General features: G+C 40.0%; 1 protein-coding gene across 1 annotated transcript; it reads right to left on the bottom strand.

The window, feature by feature from the left end:
* Positions 1 to 619: 619 nt before the first annotated feature.
* Positions 620 to 16384, bottom strand: iqub (IQ motif and ubiquitin domain containing). The gene is made up of 14 exons (XM_069718729.1): positions 15972 to 16384; positions 15354 to 15464; positions 14554 to 14673; positions 13773 to 13907; positions 12926 to 13093; positions 11342 to 11517; positions 7042 to 7197; positions 6491 to 6701; positions 6107 to 6282; positions 4406 to 4576; positions 3634 to 3810; positions 2468 to 2716; positions 2146 to 2331; positions 620 to 1353 (listed from the first exon to the last, which is right to left on the bottom strand). The coding sequence occupies exons 1-14, from the start codon at positions 16153 to 16155 to the stop codon at positions 1156 to 1158; spliced, it is 2418 nt and encodes an 805-aa protein (XP_069574830.1). The 5' UTR covers positions 16156 to 16384; the 3' UTR covers positions 620 to 1155.
* Positions 16385 to 19670: the final 3286 nt, after the last annotated feature.

The raw sequence follows: 19670 nt of genomic DNA, 5'->3' as shown, positions 1-19670 counted from the left end.
ACATGTGGAGGAACGTTATGTTCAGCGATGAGTCCAGATTCTGCCCACGGAAGTTGGATCGTAGGGTCAAAGTGTGGAGAAGACGGGGAGAACGCTATAATGATTGCTGCACCGATAGAGTAACACCTTTTGTTGGAGGCACTGTGATGGTGTCTCATCTCCATCACTGGAAAAACGAGGCTTGTCTTCATTGGAGGCAATCTTAATGCAGAGAGATATCGAGATGAGATTCTGCAACCATTTCTCCACAGGCTGGTGACCAGCATGAGGAGGAGGGGCCAAGCTATTGTGGCTGTGTATGGTTCTTCCAGACGCTACTGAGGCTCCTGACCGTTTGCTAAATGAATAAATTGTAAAATTGCCAATATGTCTTGTTTCTTCCTTGTTAGTGATGGACTTCAATCATTCAATCCACCAAACAAGAGTCAATAGCAACAGCAGAATAAGCTGTTTGGCATTGTTAGAGAAGATTTGGCAAATCTTTCATGGGCGCAACCCACATACTCGACTGTGCTGCTCATCTCACAAATGCTTGTTCCTTACAAATGGGGCACCGTTTAAAAGGGAAATGAACAGGCTTTCCAACGGTATACAATGTATACCAAACACAAATGTTCAAACTTTTTGTTCGATGTTTAGAATGAAATGGGAGTACATAGGCGTACGAAGATGTTCATTTTCGTTGATCCATCCACCCAAAAATCATTACATAATTACATCTGACAAATTAAGAAACAACTCGATGAAGAAAAAAAGCACTTAAAAAAAATCTATTATTTAAAATATATAACATCTTTCACTGTGGTTTTAATTTATTGAACATTCTGTAAAATCAAACTACATCTCCACTTGCCCTGAACATGTGTGAGCATGCCGTTAGACCTGTTAAAAATTAAACCATGTTAATGAAATGTTAACTATGCGTGAGAATTTTCTCAAGATAATGATCGCAACACATTTTACCCCTCAGCCTTGTTGTAACCTGGGTGAGAGAGCATCTGCCTGCATCACTGCTGTGAAATCCTCTTTTAATTTGTTACACATCACAGGAAGAGAGAAACAAATGAAAGAGAGAGAGAAAGAGCGAGAAAGAGAGGTTTGTCTTTGCAGAAACTGAAACACACACACACACACACACACACAAAAGGGTGTTTCTTAATGATCTGAGGCCGGTTTGGTGTTGGTGGCGTGCCTGCCTGTCGCCGTGGTGATGGGCTTGAAGATGAGCTGGTTGCCCAAAGCAGCAGCTGGCTGAGAGTGCAGGTACTCAGCTATGATGGGGATCTGGCTGAAGTGGCGTCGAGCCAGTGTGTGTTTCTGTTCGATTCCGCGAATGTACGTCGTCTCGTAAGCCTGAGCACGCACACACACACACACACACACGCACACACACACACACACACACACACACGCACATGCACACGCACACACACACACACACACACACACACACACACACACACACACACACACACACACACACACACACACACACAGGGAGGGGGTGGGGTTACTCAGTTGGTGCAACAGCTGGTTTGGGAAGTTCATTTGGCAGTGCCAGAAAATGTGCAAACCATCTGTTAGGAGGTCAAATATGTGAGCTTTCCTTTCAAAGACTGATCAGAACCTTCAAATGTCCAAAAAAAGCTTTTCAAAAAGTTTTCAAAGAGCTTGATTAAAATCGTTCTGATGTCATAAAGCTTTTTTAAAAAAAAAAAAGGCTAAAATACATCCAGGAACAGAAGATGTGAATAAATGACTTATTATAACACAATAATAAGGAACTATTTGAGAAAGGAACTATTTCAGAAACTCATGAACTTTACCTGTGTTAGCTGACTAACGGCCATTGAATGAAACCCAGGAACTTTATGACACTATTGACACTGTTGAGTTAAACTGGTTCTTGTCACCAAAAAGTTCCTGAAGTCCTTTAAAGGTTCAGTTGGGTTCTAAGGAAAGGTTCCTTCCTTCCTTTTGAATTACTGTGAGCTAAAACAAAATTTGAGAGTGTATTTTGAATGCGACTATTAATATTAGTCATAATGGCACCACCACTGGGTGGAAATGCATAAACCTCATACAGACTGTACGTCAGATGAGTCCACATGTGTGATGCGAGTATAAATCTTGAAATGGACAGACCTTGTGGAGGTCCTCCAACTCTAAGTGAGCAGACGTCTCTTCTTTGGACAACAAGATGCAGTTCCAGGGGCTCCAGTCCATCTGACGCTCCCAGCGAACAAACACCAGACTGTAGAGGTCGCTGCCGGCGTGGAGGGCCGAGCGGCACGTCCACACCACCTCCACAAGGTAGCGCATGTCCTCCACCTGAAAAGGGAAGCAGATGTTTGGGTTTTGGGCTTTCTGCACTGTCGAGAGCATCGCGGTAAAACGTGCAGGAAACAGACAGAATTCTCTTTGATGAATGAAACACAAAATACACACTGCGGAAAGCATCATTTACCTGCAGCAGGAAGGGAATCTTGGCTTCTTCGTTGAGCTGCTGCTCGTCGGTTCTCAGCTTCCTCAGGATGTTTTTGTAGAAGGATAAGTCATCGCGGGGTCGAGCTATGTTGTCGAGCCGCGCGCAGTGCCGGCAACAGTTGATAACATGGCCGCTGGCAGAGACGCTGAAGTCGGCAGACCGCAGGTAACGGTGACAGCAGCGGCAGAGGCGCGTGTCGTTTTTCAGCTCGGAGGGATTCTGGGGAACCTGGGGATAGATTTTCAGTTAGATAGTTTATAGTCAAGTGTTCCAAAAACATATGATTCCAGACCAGCGGCCTGTTTCACAAAAGCAGAATTAAGATATCCAGGATAACGGAGAAAAGTTAGGCTTGATCTAGCCCAGTCAGTTCATCCTGGCTTCAGCGGTTTCACAATTGCCAAGGCTGGTTGATCAGGTGTGGCTAGCTCAAACCAGGTGTAATTAATCCGGATAAATGCGCATTCACGGCTGTCTTCAAAAGACCACGAGGTAGATCACCGATTCACTGATGGAGAAATGGAGAGGCGCTTGCATGCTTTAATCCGAGTGAGAAACAGCTTTTAATGGAAGCATATGAGGCGGAAAAGGACAAAATGTGAAAAAGAACACTGCTGCTTTAATTAAGGAGCTCAACAGGTGTGGCAGACAGTAGTGGACTGACTGAATGTGTAGTTTTCAAACAATAAATATTTACTGACCACAGACCTTAACTAAAACTGTCATAATTCTATAGCCTACTTCAAAGAGTTAATGGCTCAAATTATCAGTTGTACACCTTAATGCCTTAAAAGTGAGCAGAGGAAGTTAATGTTACTCATATTATTTACATTGAAGATTATAAAGGAAAACTGCTTTCATTATTTATTTTGTAGCAATACTTCCCTTTGACAGGGAATAACTGTAAGAAATTGGTTTCTGATCAGATTAAACACTGACTGAAAGGCACCAGGATTAAGTAAACCTGGCTGTTAGCCTGATCTGGACCAGGCAAGTTTCACAGAATAAATCTCCATGGTAATTTATATGCTACTCCTTTTGTGAAACCGAACCAAAGCTTAATTAAGCCAGGATACCTGGAAAATCCTGCCTTAATCCTTTACCTAGGTTTTGTGAAACAGGCCCCAGGAGGGCTCTTTGCTCACCTTAAGATGTTTGGCCACCTCTGGGTTGAACGCTGGTGTTTTAATGTACTGCAGGAACAAAGTAGAGATTCTCTTCCTGAGCCCTTCCAGACTGGCTCTCTTCACCCCTCGGGTCATCAAGTCTACCTCCCTGTCAATCAAATCCACGATGTCCCGGGTCAGCTGACACTCGTGCTCCTGTCCAATAAGGATAGATAACAATGCGACCAACAATAAAAAAAATACTTCTCCGTGCACCTGTAATGGTCATTCAAAACAGAAGTTGTAGTGTTGTGATGTACTAAGTGTTGTGTTTTCAGGTCATAAGTTATGAACAAGGTATTATTATGTCTGTGAAATCCTATGTGTACCAAGCATTGACTTTTCTTTCGAAGGGTGCTGTCAATCCTGTTTCTGTTACTTTTTTTTTTTTTTTTTTTAATGTAAGTGTTTTTAAGAAATTTTTATGGAAGTAGAAGTTTTCATGTATAATTTGTTTGCTTTTCTATGTTAGGGAATGTTCTGCTTATTAACAGATCAGTTTGAGATTATTCTAATTTTATGAACTGTATGTGATTCACTCCTACTACCTTTACTTTTGTAAAAAAGATCAAACAAGACACCAGATAATGCCTGGCTAACTTTTACAGTAATACTGATTGTTAAACAGCAGTGTGTGTGTGTGTGTGTGTGTGTGTGTGTGTGTGTGTGTGTGTGTGTGTGTGTGTGTGTGTGTGTGTGTGTGTGTGTGTGTGTGTGTGTGTGTGTGTGTGTGTGTTTTCGTGCGTGCTACCCTGACGGTGTGTTTAAGTGTCATGAGGGCATGCAGTCTCTCCTCATGGCTGCTGTCGGACGGGCCGATGTTGTTGTAGAGATCTCGCAGCTCTCTGGCTCTGATGGTGTGAGGACTGTCCATCTCGATCAGACGACCGTCTGCTGCTCGCCACTGATGAGGAGCTGCGGCCTGAGCACACACGCAACACTGTTTGCACTTCTGCTAATGGTAATAACGCTCCTGCTGATAACACTGCTTTTGTTTCTACTACTGCTATACTTTATAATAAGATTACTACTTCTACATTTACTCGAAATACCTCTCTTCCTATGACTGCAACTATTTCTGCAGTGTTTATAATTGGAGGTAATGGTAGTACTACAACTTCTACCTTTGTGACAAAGGTATTAAATAATTTTCTGAGCAGAATGGCCATACTGCTAAAAAAAAATAATGAAAATTCAGCAGGAGCGATAAAACCTCCACATTTTTTTATGAAGAACATTAATATAATATCATATTCAGCGATGTCCAAAAGTCTGAGTCCACATTGAAAATCTGTCATTTAAAAAAAAAATGTTTAAAAACACAGGTTCAGACATGTAAAATTAAAAAAATATTTAAATTCACCACATTTTATAGGCCAGAAATTAAACTGAAGCAAATAAGTGGCATGAACCATGTTAAAGTTTTTGTCCAGGGTCAGATTTCCTTGAGTTGTATCCTTCCATTGAAACGGCATTCAGATGACACTCTTGAATTATCAGATGCTTGTTCAAGTAAATCAACTAGCAACCATTGTTTACCCATTACAAATATGACTGTACCTCATGTTTCAAGTGTCAGAAGTCAAATTGTTATTCCAAGCAAAGGGGTTTTTTCTCAGCTTCAAATCAGGGCTAGTCTGAAGGTCTCAGTTGTATCCAGAGCACAATCAGGCAGACCAAAAAGTGACCACACCATCAGCATATCGATATATAAAACTTTGCTCAGTGAGAGATAGAAAATCGACTTGATCACAGGAATATAGTTTACTAAAAGAAAATAATAAAGACTCCAATCAGCTAAAGTCCTGTTAAAAGAAGGATGTCCGGTAGCTTGGTGGACAAGTAGCATCACGAAAACTACAGTCATACTTCTCAGGAGGGAAAACAAGGTGGAAAATAAGTCCTGATGAAGTACTGATGGTAGAGGGCAACCCACTGTACCATCTGCACTAGTGGTCTCAGACTTTTATAATCCACTTTGTGTCACATACATCTGTATTTCACAGGTTTACATAACAATGATTCTTATGATCGCTAATTGTTGAGCATGACCTTGCAGATGTAACTTTCTGCTATTCTTAAAACTCATTATGAGTTGATGAGCTTACAAGCAGACTGCTGGTTAAAACTAAAGAAAAAAAGGATTTAACAGCTTCCACAGTAAAATAATCCAACCTTTACTTCATAGATATGTAACATCTATCGACAAGCCATATTGAGACACAGAAAACTTTTTTATCTTCTGACGTCTTTTTTTGAGGAGACTGAATTCAAAGACCTGACAATAACGCGGATTAACGTATCAATTGTTTTCCTCTACTGACCCAGTAACCAGTGTAAATAACTGTTAGTTGCATCCCTAATTCTAACATCAGTATAATTTAAGATTCATAATTGGAAATAAAAACTATGCTGTTTTTGGATTAAGAGAGGGGTGGGAGTGACCTCTGACCTTGTTCAGGAAGTTCCCGACGACCCTGTCGTAGTTGCTGCCCTGGACGGCGATGCGATGTTGTCCGATGGCAGCGATGAACTGCGTCTCCTGCTCCAGCAGCAAGCAGAGAGCTGCCTTCCTCTCAGCTCCTCTCAGGGACGAGTTGATGCCCAGCTCCTCCTCTCTCCTCCACTCTGAAACATTACACACACACACACACACACACACACACACACACACACACACACACACACACACACACACACACACACACACACACACACACACACACACACACACACACACACACACACACACACACACACACACAGAGTTAACACATTTTAATCATCAAACTTCCTTTACGGATGTCAAACAAAGCGAGACCTTCTTTAGACCTACTCTCCAGAGCGTGATACAGCAGGTTGAAGTCCTCCCTCCTCTGCGGTTTCATCCAGCGCTGGTGGCGGTCTCTTATCTGCTCTTCCTTCTCCTCCCTCCACCTCCTCTCCCGCATCTCCAGCCAGGCCAGCCGCCGGTCTCGTTCCCTCCTCACCTGGTCCACCGCCTGCTGGGCCAGCCAGCGCCGAGTGAACGACTGCAGACGGATCACCTGGGTGGGTGACAAGACATAAATGTTACCAACCTGTACTGGACACGTTTTATATTCAAACTGAAAACAAGCAATAAAGTAAAAGCAAAAATGAATGAACAGCACCTCAGATCAAAGCCCATATTTATGCTTTAAGAGTCCAAATAGCAGAAAATCTCAACTGGAAGACAATAGTGACATTAAACCAGTGTAAATTTGGACTTTAGTATGATGAGTCTACATTTGTGAACTTTGTGAGATGCAGAGAAGGTAAAATAGTAAGTGTGTAGTACGTGTGTCCGAACTTTGAACTGGTACTCTAAAACCCATCATGCGTTATAATCCCACACTGTCCACCCACAGCTCTCAGCCTCCTGTCGTGGAACTCATCGGCAGTGATGTACTTCCCGGGGACAACCAGTGTGTCATTCATACAGGAGACGTAGCAGCCAATTCCGGTCATCTGGATGGAGATGTTGACTGGACATTGCTGAGCCTGTGACTGCATCTCCACTGTCTAACAGAGAGAAAAACAACAATCATGGACTTGGAACCTTTTTGAGCAGCATTCAGCTTTGGTTTCCGTAGAAACCATCAGCGCATCTTTCCAACCTGTGTGTGTGAGGACAGCCAGACACAAGTAATCAAGAATGTAACATCATTAACACAACGGTAAGAATTAATTTTTTTTCCTGCTGTTTCATTTGTAATTGATGGTCAACAGTTTAGAGGTGTATAGTTTTATTGTTCACATTTTTTTTTCTGAACAGTTGCAGTTGATTGTCAATGAACACCTTTGCTAACAGTCACAGTAGAAATAAACGTTAGCAAATTGTATTTAATTTACATGTAGTTTAATGGTTCTTGTCATAGTTACCTGCGTAGTATAACTTTAGAACTTGAGCACAAGCTTGTCAACTGCAACCTATTTTTTTAGTTATACAAAAATATTCCTATATTAAATAAGAATGACACATTACACATTATTTCTTGCTGGCATATGATTTTAATATATATATTTTTTTAAAGTAAATTCTTACATTTTTATTAGAAAAAGCCTTTTCTAGTTGAAAGATGATCTACTGAAATCAAAACTCTCAAATTGGCCTTTTTTGATTTGTAGAATCAGAACTGCAAAATCCCAGGCAGACCTCATGATGAGGATGAGGATAGGTTCAGTGAAGGACAGCTGGATCAGCCTAACAGCACTGTAGAGAAACCACACCACTGGGACCAGTGTGGGAAGAGCTTCAAGACATCAGAGAGTTTGAAGATCCATCAGCGTAGCCACACTGGAGAAAAGCCTTACTCCTGTGGCCAGTGTGGAAGAGTTTTGCAGAGATAACTGCAAGGAGGGTGAAAGATGTTTTCTGAACTATTTTCATTATCTTGTGTTACTGAAGCTGTGTACTGGGGTGAAAATGTGCTCACATACAGCAAATAAAAAAAGAAGACCAGCAGGCTGGAGGCGATGTCATATACCTGTGGCATAAGCCATTATACCTTAATTGAGAACACCTGCATACAGTATCTGCTTATTCATGCAGTTCTTTAGGGTTTAAATGGTGCAAAGACATTAAAAAAAAAATCCAGTGAGCATCAGTTCAAGAGGTCGAAGGATGAGGACTGATCAGGGCGGACAGAAAGGCAACCGTAACTCAAAGTAACTCTTTGAAACTGTTCTGAGCAGAGAAGCAAACATGTCCAACCGTGAGCCGGACGGGCTACCAGAGCAGAAGTTCCGCTCCCGTCAGCCAGGAACAGAAATCTGAGACTGTGGTGATGACAGCCTCGCTGAAACTGGACAGTTAATGACCGGAAGAACGACACCTGTGCTGCGTTCTAAATGACGCAGTTCCATTAGTACACTAACAAATACTGCTCTGGCATGTTAGGACTCTTACTTGTGTAGTGCAGGATTTTTTTTGACAGAGTATTGTCGTTTCAAATCGAACACTGCCGTTCTGCACTGACCAGAAAAAAAACATTGTATGCAATGTCTGATTATGTTATTAATGACAGAGGAGACAATATTGCGCAGGTGATCTGTGATCTCTGTTTATGGTTCAAACTTCAGTTCACACAAATTCTCATGTCATCTGCATCTCATCAGTTTGCAACTGTAAATAAATCAGCTGAGGAACCTGTCCCTCTAAAACTACAGAAATATACTAATAAGAATTCTCACATCCCACTGACCCAGCGTTTTTAGCTCATTAAATACTTCAATAAATTAAATCAGTGAAATGTTAACATACAATAGATTGAACTGTGACATATTGTGAGGATGCTATTGATCAATAATCGGAATGTATTGATCCTCTGACTGATAAACGTCAACATCAAACAACTTGTATTCTGTTCAAAGATGAAACCTTCCGAATTGGAAAAATACAATCTGAATGTCTCCTTTTCTACAAAAATAAAAGTTTGTATAAAACATAATACTGTTGAGGCAACATCTGAACCAATCAGCTGTTAGATCAGGTGAGAGCCAAGCGTTTCCCATCATGCTGTTATAGGCCGAGGCTGCTGGGGGACCTCGTGATGCGCTGAGCTTCTTTCCTCTCACTCTTTCACTCTCTACACATACCTCAGCATTACATCTCATTAACTTCATGCTTTTTCTCTCCCATAGTTTTTGCTTATTGTCTGTTGCCTCTCCATACAGTTCCCTCGCTCGCTTTTGCAGATGTCCCGGCCATGGAGCTGCATGTATCTGCTCTGTGAATGTCGGCCCTACCAACAGTTCATGTGTTGGATCTCTATGCTGTTCTTTTCTCTCTCTGCTCTCCTCTCACCCCAACAGATCGAGACAGATGGCCGCCCACCTCTGAGCCTGGTTCTGTCGGAGGGTTCTTCCTGTTAAGAGGGAGTTTTTCCCCATTGTATTTTTCTCCCTTAAAGAGGAGTTTTTCGCTCCTAGCTTATATGGGAATTGTTGAATTGTTGGGTTTCTCTGTATAATATTGTAAAGTTCTGCTGTAAGGACTTTAATATCTTAAGTGCCATGAAGTAACCCGTGTTGGGATTTGACGCTAAATAAATAAAATCAAATAAAATTGAATTGAGGCAGCGCAGTCAGAGGAGAGCAAATGCTGGTGACACTGAATGACGTGAGAGCAAGTCGGGCTCATACTGGTGCAAAGCCGAACGAAAATCTAACCGGCATGCGTTGTGCACCGATTGCCGGCGATCGGAACTGCTCCCGGCTGGCTCGTCTCAAACAAGCACTTGTGCACTCAAAATAGCGAGTGTTAGTACACAAAGTACGCCATCATGAACACTGCACAGGTTTGATCAATCTCCATGTCTGCTGAAGCTGCTGATGGCCGGCTCACAATGTGGCATCAAAAGCATGAATCCATGGACCAAACCTGGTTTGGGTCATAAGTCAAGGCTTTTTTTGAGAGGTCATTCTTTTCTTTCCTTAATACCAGTCAGTCATGATGTGACTGCCTCAGCCCATTTTGTTTTTTATTAGTGACCAAATGCCTCCCTTTATGGCCACAATTCACCATCTTGCTACTACATAACACTGACATTGAGTTTAATGGATTTCAAGTGGCTTCTCCAGATCTGAAATCCACAGCAGACCACCTGAGGGGATGTGGTAGATTCACAGCATCAATGTGCAGCTGACAAATCTGCAGAAATGATGTGATGCAATCATGTCAACATGGAGCAGAATGTCAAAGGAAGGTTTTAAACATCTGGTGGAATCCATGACATTAAAAAGTGAGATTGTTTGAGAGCAAAGGAAGGCCTGACGCAATGTTAGTATGCTGCTGTTGTTGATGAAAAACATGGAATGCAATGCTTGTATCTGTCATCTTCTGTGGCTTAAAAAAAAAAAAACATTTATAAAAAGAAAAAAAACATCACAAATCAGCTTTGATGCAGCAGTTAGTGTTACAAATTATTTGACTTTAAATCTTCCTGACCATTATTTGCAAGTAGCAAATAAATGTAGGGAAACAAATGTTGTATATTATCTGGAAGCACAGATAAATCTAAAAGTGATTAATGAACTAGATAATGAAGCAGTGATTTAAAATACAACGTATCCTGGTAATAGGTTTTAACCACGCAAAACCCAATTCGTGGCTATTTCAAGTGATTCAAAACAAAAATCGTGTCTTTATACAGATAATAAAATGTAAAAGAATAACAGAATGAAACTAATTAAATATTACACACCGCTCAGGGAGGTGTTTCTGTGACCATTTGTTCTCTGTCTCCTGGTTCAAGAGGCTCATTTACACTCTTTCTCTTTCTCTATAATTAGATTGATCAATTTGCACATCTTCTGTCACATGCCTGAATGAGTACGCTGCTTTGCCGTAATGAGTGACCTTTAAAGGCACCACACACACGCACACACACACACACACACACACACACACACACACACACACACACACACACACACACACACACACACACACACACACACACACACACACACACACACACACACACATCTGGCTTTAAACTGCTGGTATTGCTCTCTGCGATTTAATGTGTTTTGTTGAAGTTTTAAATCCTTGTTTTCTATTCTTTTCCCATGTTTTTTTTTTATTATGCTTGAATTGTGTTGGCAAATAAAATGATTGCATGATTTCCATGTGATCGATTTGTTTTGAAGCTCTGTGCCGTACCTGCGTGTCACGGCTGAAGACCACCACCCCTCTGTCAGGTCTTCTCTTGGGCAGGGTCTGGACAGCGGCATGGTGGTACTCCGCCCCCGTCAGCTGGTGCCTGTAACCGCCCAGGAAGGCCTTCCGCTGGCAGGGACGCTCGATCTCCACCACCACCTCCTGGAACGCCCCCTTGTCTGGAAGTGAGAGAGACAATAATGGAACTATGTTCAGAGATGGGTGTGCTTTAATTAGTTTAAAGCCAGAGTAGATAGATAGAGATTTATTTGACAAAATTTAAAGCATATATGGCAGGTTTATCACAACGGACTTCATATATATAAAAAAATATATATATATATTATTGAGGATAAAAATACACAATAAATACCTATTGCTTATTTCCATTGTATTCCTTTATCATGATATCATAGTTTATGGAGAGTGTGAAGTAGAATAATCAGTTTGTGAAGTTTTTCTGTCATTTGATGTCTGATCCAAAATCCAACAGAACAAAGATTAAAAAATAACATCATAAACTAAAGTAGCTGTGCTTTATTCTATAAGATAAAATAACATAACACAAAGAAATTTGGAAATCCTTATCTACCAAATGTATTGTCAATTTTTGTTGTTACTGCAGAGTCTTTATATAATGTTTCCTACTAATTCATATATCTTAAATAATAATTTAATTTGTATTAGTTATTACTATAGATTGATTATATTAAGCATATGATTAATAAACATAAGGGGATATTTGTCAGTGAATAATTCTATTCTATTCAATATTTTACAATTGAATAAATAGTAAATGGTCTGTACTTGTATAGCGCTTTATCACCTTTTGGTCTCAAAGCGCTTTAACATGGTTTTCCCATTCACACACTAATGAGACAGATCACCATGCAAGGTGCTGCCATCAGGAGCACATTCACACACTGATGGTTCACCATCGGGAGCAACTTAGGGTTCAGTGTCTTGCTCAGGGACGCTTAGGCATGTGGACAGGAGGAGCTGGGGATTGAACCACCAACCTTCCGATTAGGGTTCAACCCACTCTACTGTCTGAGCCACAGCCCCCCTAATAGTTGATTTAGAATTTTTATTTTTTTATTTGACATACTGTTTTTTAATTGTCAGTTTAATGTATTTAGATGAAAATGAACTTCATACATATTTTTGCTCATTAAAAAAAACCTAAATAATAACAATACATTTATCATTATTATCAATTATAATTAAACACAGTAAAATCATTTTAATTATTCCAGTGGCCAACTTCAGCCTCAGTATCCAAGAAAGGTTTTCCTGTTCTTCATTTGCAGATATTATTTCTTTCACTCTAAAGAGATGCAGTATGAGACAAACCTCTACAACAATGGTCAGCAGTTTTACTCAACCATGGGCCATGTTTTGAAGGGCCCCCAAGAGTCATTTGGACTAACAGAGTTACCTGAGCTTTCGTTCTTACTCTTGGCAAAGAAACCAAAAAAACAACAACAAAAATGCTCATATCCACTAATCTTTCTGTGGTGCATGTTAGCAAACAGCTGCTTCCACATCCAGTGTGCAGAGGACAGAGCAGAGGCCGGGCATTCATACCTGTTTGGACTTGGACAGTGATCACATCCGGCATGCTGTCGTGCTGCGGGGGACGGAGAGGGCGGAGCGGGTGGGAGCTCGGGTCGGTGGAGCTCATCTCCATCCGGGTGGAGCTGTGAGGCCGGATGCCGAGCTCCATCAGGCTGTGCTGCTCCTCCACCGCTCTGCCTGCAAAAACATCCCCCGACCAACCAGTCGTTTAAACATGAGACTGAAATGCGACAGGTGAAGTTAGGTACTGTCAGCTGGAGTTCTTCTATTGGCCACATGCTGCTGAGTCAATGTAAGTGAAACATTCCACACAATGAATGACTGTGTGTGTGGAACATATTTCATAAAATACTGTTTTTCCCAATAAAAATCAAACAGCATTCGTTTCCATCGTGTATGCAGCTCTGAAAAAAGTATTTCTGTGAATCTAACGCAGTTGTTTCCAATTTGCAGAACAGGCACCAGCGGCATGTAAACCACTGTAAAGGACAGGATAGACAACAATTTCATGGGGAGGAAAAGATAAAATGATGGCAGTCATCAGTCAAACATGTCACTTGAATCTAAATTATATTCAAATATTTTTGCTCTTGGGTTAACTTGTAACATACCAGGAGAGCTGTTTTTTTGCACACAGATGAAAAATATCAATGTTCCCAAGATATTGTCATGAATTGAAATGAAAAATGAAAATCTATTTACCCATGAAGAAGGCAGATGAGCTGCAGCGGTTTTAAAATGTCTCGGCCTTCATGGGGCGTGAGAATTGGAGAACCATCAGTCTAATGTGTGTTGTGTGTTCTAATCGTTCTTACAATCCTTCAAACCCTGGAGGGGTAGAGAAAAAGAGACGTACCGTCCAGAGAGATCTGCAGCACCTCCACAGGGACTCTGAGCTCTGAGGCCAGGTGACATTTCAGCTCCCAAACGCTGAGACCGATGGCGAAAGCTACAGTCATCACATGACCCTCCGGCACCAGCACCACCTTCACTGCAACCGCACAGAGAGACACTCTCAGACTCATAGTCTGTGGGTTTCAGTTGGTCGGTTGATCGATTGATCGATCGATAGATCAAGAAAGTTAGTGCTACCAATAATACAAATAGAGTGGAAAAAATCCCCACAAAAACATGTAAGCATATAAAAACATATGGCAACAAACAGGTAAGATCTGCATTATTTTGGTATATTTATATTATGCCTCCGTATTTTACCACTTCACAAATATAACAAACTAAAATTAAAATGCCATTAATGTGCGATAAATGAGGATGAATCACGCTGTAAACAGATCAGTCTCAGTGGGCCAACATGTGGTGTTATCTTTATAAGGATATGTAGAAATCAACAGAATAAATTGAATAAATCTCATGAATTAAAAAAAAAAAAAAAATTGTCAAACATATGGCATTCTGTACAACATATTAAATATAATTGCTGACGGTAAAACATTTTGAAAAAGTAATTCTACTGAATTTAAGTTCTTTGTTTGGGTTTTCAGTTGTTGTTTTTTTGTATCATAGTTATTTCTGTATATCATGGTTGTTTCATGATATAAAACAAAACCAATTATATTAAACGTTTTGAATTTGAACCTAGGGTCCAGTTCATATTCTAAAATATTCCTATGGCTCACCTGTCGCTGTTGAGTCTCCAGCGTTTTCTGTTTTTCGGGGCTGTTTAAGCTGCTCAGCATCATCGGGCAAATCGGCCTCAGTTTCAGCTTCTTCCACTGACTCCAGCACATCCACACAATCTGGAAAACATTTTTTTTACCACTAAACACCCCTAAATCGCAATAACAATTACACTTGTCAATCACTATTTGTTTTTAAACGGGTATGTCAGTTTGCCTGCCAAATGGTCAACCTAATCGGTACTTCACTAGCTAGGACCCCGCCTCGGCCGAGGGCGAACCTCCATTGATTGGGGGAGATTAAGCCGGGGTGAGAGTTTTGCAGTTTGGGGAAGGCTTAGTCGAGGATCCACTGCGGCTCCCGGGCCTTGCAGATCCCCGAGATCTCCATGTGGGACGGAAGGATAAAGGCTATGAAACATGATAACCATAAGTGAAATGGTTTAACAAGAGGGAGGGAGGGTGGGGTGCGGAAAACGTGAACAGGCCGAGGTCTAGAGTGGGTGGATATTTATAGGAGTGTGGCCGGAAGTGGGGGAGTGGTTGTGGCGTGGTCCTGCTCCTGAAATTCAGCTAAAACTTTATCTCCAAATATACAAAAATGTTATTGCTGTGAGTTTATATTAAATATCAATATTGGACAATATTTTCTCAAATATAAGAAAAGCCCTAAAACATCTATGCTTTTACATAATGTTTTGTGACTCAGAGAACCGAATGAAACGCTTCATATAAAACAAAATTTAAAAAAAAATGTGGGAGTTTGGGGTCTTTAAGCTTTTTTTAAATGAGAATCTCACCAGTTTCTATTGAGTTTCCAATATTTCCGGTTTCTTGAGGCTCTGGAAGGTTCACGGCATCATCAGTTATGTCAGCTTGGGTTTCAGCTTCTTCAGCATCCTCCCGAGTCTCTGCATAGATGATTATTAAATTATTTTTTTTTAAATCACATTATACCATTTGAATTTTGCAAGCTAGTGCAGCGAGAACGTTTTACTTATGTGGGATTTTAAAGTTTTTAGAGGACATTTTTAGAGCAAATCTTCACCGTACTATTCTGTTTTTACACAAGCTTGTTTGTGTCTTATGTCAGAAATAAACCGTACGAAGAAGATGCAGCGTGTAGGATACCTCTCAATTGTTAAGATGATGGTTGTATCACAATCCAAGGACAATCAGCGTGAGCACTGCACCGAACAACAGAACTTATTTCACAGCAGGTGTAATTAATTAATTAATTGATAAAAACATGTATTAGATATGACCACACAGTTTCCTTTTGCCAGCCCTTGTGTATTGCACTCTATCAATGGCATAAACTTACTTCAAGTTGTTGAACAGAGCCAACTAATGAGTTACACCTGTGTGACACCGTGTTTGAAGCTTTGTTGTGGACCTCTGGGTCAGCCCGGACTCACCTAGAGCCGAACAACCTGCCGCCACCTCCCCGCCATCGATGTCCGGCTCTCTGCCATCCTCTGGAGGAAACCCTGCAGAATGTTCCCCTGGTTGTGGGTTTGTTTCCGTGTTTTTGTCCTCCTCCTCCTCCTCCTCCTCCTCCTCCTCTTTCCCCTCTTGGTCGTTTTCTCTTTGCTCCGACATGGCAGTTTTATTACTAACTAGCGAACCCTAAATTGCTAACAATAGCTCAACTATAGCTGTGTGAGGGCTTGTTAAAGTGCCGTAAATCGGTCATATCAATTCAGTCAGCATGGACAGCGGTAACACGGCGAAGGATTAGCTCACCATCAGTCATTTAAATGTCTTCTTTGATGCCGTTGCAGTTTTATTACTCCCGGTTAAGAGATTTAAACTAGCAAAGCGCAACTAACACTGCCCTCCTAACGTTGCTCCTGGCAACGGCAAAGTTTACACATTTCTATAGCAACAGTAGGGAACGTCACTTCCCTTGTTACAATAACGTTAAAGCGAAACACAATAACAATTTTATATATATAGGCGGTAGGCTATTACTCTTTGACTATCTGGGACTTTGATATTTAGGCAGGTGATTTTTCAATCTAGATAATTTTTTAAGGTGTATTTGTCATTGACCAAAAAAAAAACCCGTAAAATTATGAAGAAGGAAATTATAATGTAACTTAATTGGCATTTAGTTATATTAAAGTATGCTAAATATAATATCAGTACTGTCAGCTGATTTTTTTTTTATTGGCTAAAGTTTCATACTTAAAAATCTGTTAAACATAATTACTTGTAGGTCTGTTTTTATTGAAATTTTTGCTAATGTTAATTTATATATCACACTTCCATCTTTTTCGCTGTCACATTTGTTTTGTGTAGCATACGTATTACTCAACTAACTTTTATTGCCCACATTTAATAAAAGGTATGCATGTATGTTTAAATACATTTTGTCAAATTTAACTCAAAAGAAGGTTTTAAACCTGCAGAATATAGGCCTACATGACTAACACAAGATGAGCTCATCAAATCACTATTACTGACAAAGGTGACAACATGAAAAGTGAAAAATGTGTTGGATTATTTTTAATATGCATTCATGAGGCAAATCTTTACGTTGTAACATTATATGTGCTTTAAATTAGTCATTGTTGCATTTTTGCTTGACATGCTTTGGTGCACATAGACTACGTGAGATCATAATAATATCATGCATAGTCTTTCTAATTGTAATTTTTTAATTAAAACATTTCTATACTTTCTACAAATCTGCAAGCAATCTAGACCATATCTGGGCTCAACACTAACAGTTCACCTGTTGGTGGAAAAAGTATAATGAATGATGTTATTTAAAGTATTTACTAGCATTTAGCTCACTTTTTAATATCTGATCTTTAAAAAAAAAAAACACTGTACTACCAGCTACCAGCTGCCATAGACAGAGTCAAGTCCTGAGAAATGTCAACAGGCTTTCACGAATCTGAATTGTGTGTTTATATTATTTCATAACAAAGAAATATGATAATTTCTCGGCCATGAGTATCCCAAGAAGCTTCCGATTCTGGATTTGTTTATATATTTTGGTCTTAGCTTTTATGCAAACAAAAAAACAAAAAAATTGAAGTTTTCAAATCCTTTGGTCCTTTCGTAACCTTTGTTAAATAAAAAGTAATTGACAAGATCAACTTCTGTGCCTGGCAATATTTTTTTAAGTAAAGCTAACCTTTTCTGAATAGCTAATGTTGAATTAATCATATTGATTTATTATTGATAATAAATTAAGAGTTTATATTACACATTTTTTTAAGTAATCAGTTGTGTAATGTATTGAGAAATATTAAGTAGACTTTACCTAATTTCTTTTAGTGTGTCATAGCTGTTAAATGTAGCTACTTTTTACTCAAAACAAGAGGTGAAATCTACCTAAACAAACTGAGTGCAAATTGTTACCTCACTTTTACTGAGTAGATTTCATAGGTTTCTTTTTACAGTGCATCATCAGAAGTAGAATGTAAGTACGAGTGGTACCAACAGTTTTACATGAAATGAGCGTGATTGTACAAGAAAAGCAAACAATAGTAAGAGAAACAGTTTACTGATACAGACACTTACCTCAGTAGGCTACTGTGTACATAATATACACAGTTTAAAACTTGGCCACATGACAACTGTACAAGCTAGTGTGTCACTGTGAGGATGAACACCAGCCTTATTTTAGTTGTTTTACAACCTCCCTCTCTGTGCAGTGACAGTAAAGGAGCTTTATGTTGAGCTACACGCTCCTATTTCAGTCTGTGAGCTGGGGGAGCCGGCACGGTGGCCCCTGTAAAGCTCCACTAATCTGCTGCTAGACATCTGCTGGCTTCCCAAACATCACAACGCTTGAAGCAGAGCAGGAGGACTACAGGGCCCCAGTGTAGATCTATCACACATATGTATTCATTTATCCAGGGGAAGTCTGATTATTATGTTTCCATTTTTCTCTGGATCACATTCAGACACTTGAACACACAGTGGAACCTGAAAGGCTAATGATTAAATATTTGATACATATTGTGTCCGTTTGCAGACTTTGTGGTGGAGCGGCAGGTTAGTTTGAAAGCACTGTAGTGCTTTCCCACTTCATTACAGTAAAGACGGAAAGGACACCATGCAATACAGTAGTTATAAAACAAAAACACATTGTAATAACATTGGTGGTTTGATGATTTTAAATTTGGTGGTACATGCACCGTTTTCTTTACCAGCCATTTTCTTGACCAATAAAAATTGTAAAATTCACATGCTGCAAAAGCAAAAAAAAATTGACCCAAACAGTCTGCTGTATCAGTGTCCCCTTTGACCTTGTATGTTGTTGTTTTATCCACAGCTGCTACACGCAGCTTGTCTGGTCTTACCTGACCCAAATTTACGGAGTAAAAATATGGGTGTGGTATTGTTTGCAGTCGTTGCATACTGGGAGTACATTACATTACATTACATTTCATTTAGCTGACACTTTTATCCAAAGTGACTTACAATAAGTAGTAGACCTCAGATAAATGTTTAAACTATTGGAGCAGCTTTATCCAATCAATATGCGCCAAGACCCTACCACCACTGAAATGACAGTTTAAAAAAAAAACTTCATTTCAACATCATTGCACAAAATGTTTTGTCTCGGTGACAAAATAAATTTGAATTAAAGCTAATTAAAGATATTATATAAGATCCTGGTATACATCCTGATATCAGTTTTCATCCCTCCTGACATAGTAGGTTTCGTGAGTTTTTCAGCATCCCTTGACCCTTAACAACACCTTCCTGTGTCATTGCAAAATCATTTACATTTGCTGCATCGCCATGGCAATACCCTTCCATGGAAGCTCAAAAGGCTTCTCAATATAGCATCATTAAGGTTTAAAAGCTTTCCTGACTATATACCTGCTGGAGGAAGCACATGAAAGCAGGTGCTTTGACAGAATACTGACAGAATACTGGCACGTATGTCTTCAGGTAGGTATTGCTATTAAACATACTGGCACGTATGTCTTCAGGTAGGTATTGCTATTAAACATACTGGCACGTATGTCTTCAGGTAGGTATTGCTATTAAACATTTAAAGTTAGGGGAATTTTGGACAATGTACAATAGGATTACACCAATTTACAGTTTAATGTCGAAATGCACAAACATGGGTGCCACAACACTGA

This window comes from Brachyistius frenatus, unplaced genomic scaffold (genome assembly GCF_029030835.1).
Source record: "Brachyistius frenatus isolate BFR_SWC_R1_liver_20210118 unplaced genomic scaffold, ASM2903083v1 Contig_197, whole genome shotgun sequence".
Lineage (NCBI taxonomy): Eukaryota > Metazoa > Chordata > Actinopteri > Embiotocidae > Brachyistius > Brachyistius frenatus.
The sequence above is the reverse complement of the archived record's forward strand: the minus strand, read 5'-3'. Positions and strand labels throughout refer to the sequence as shown.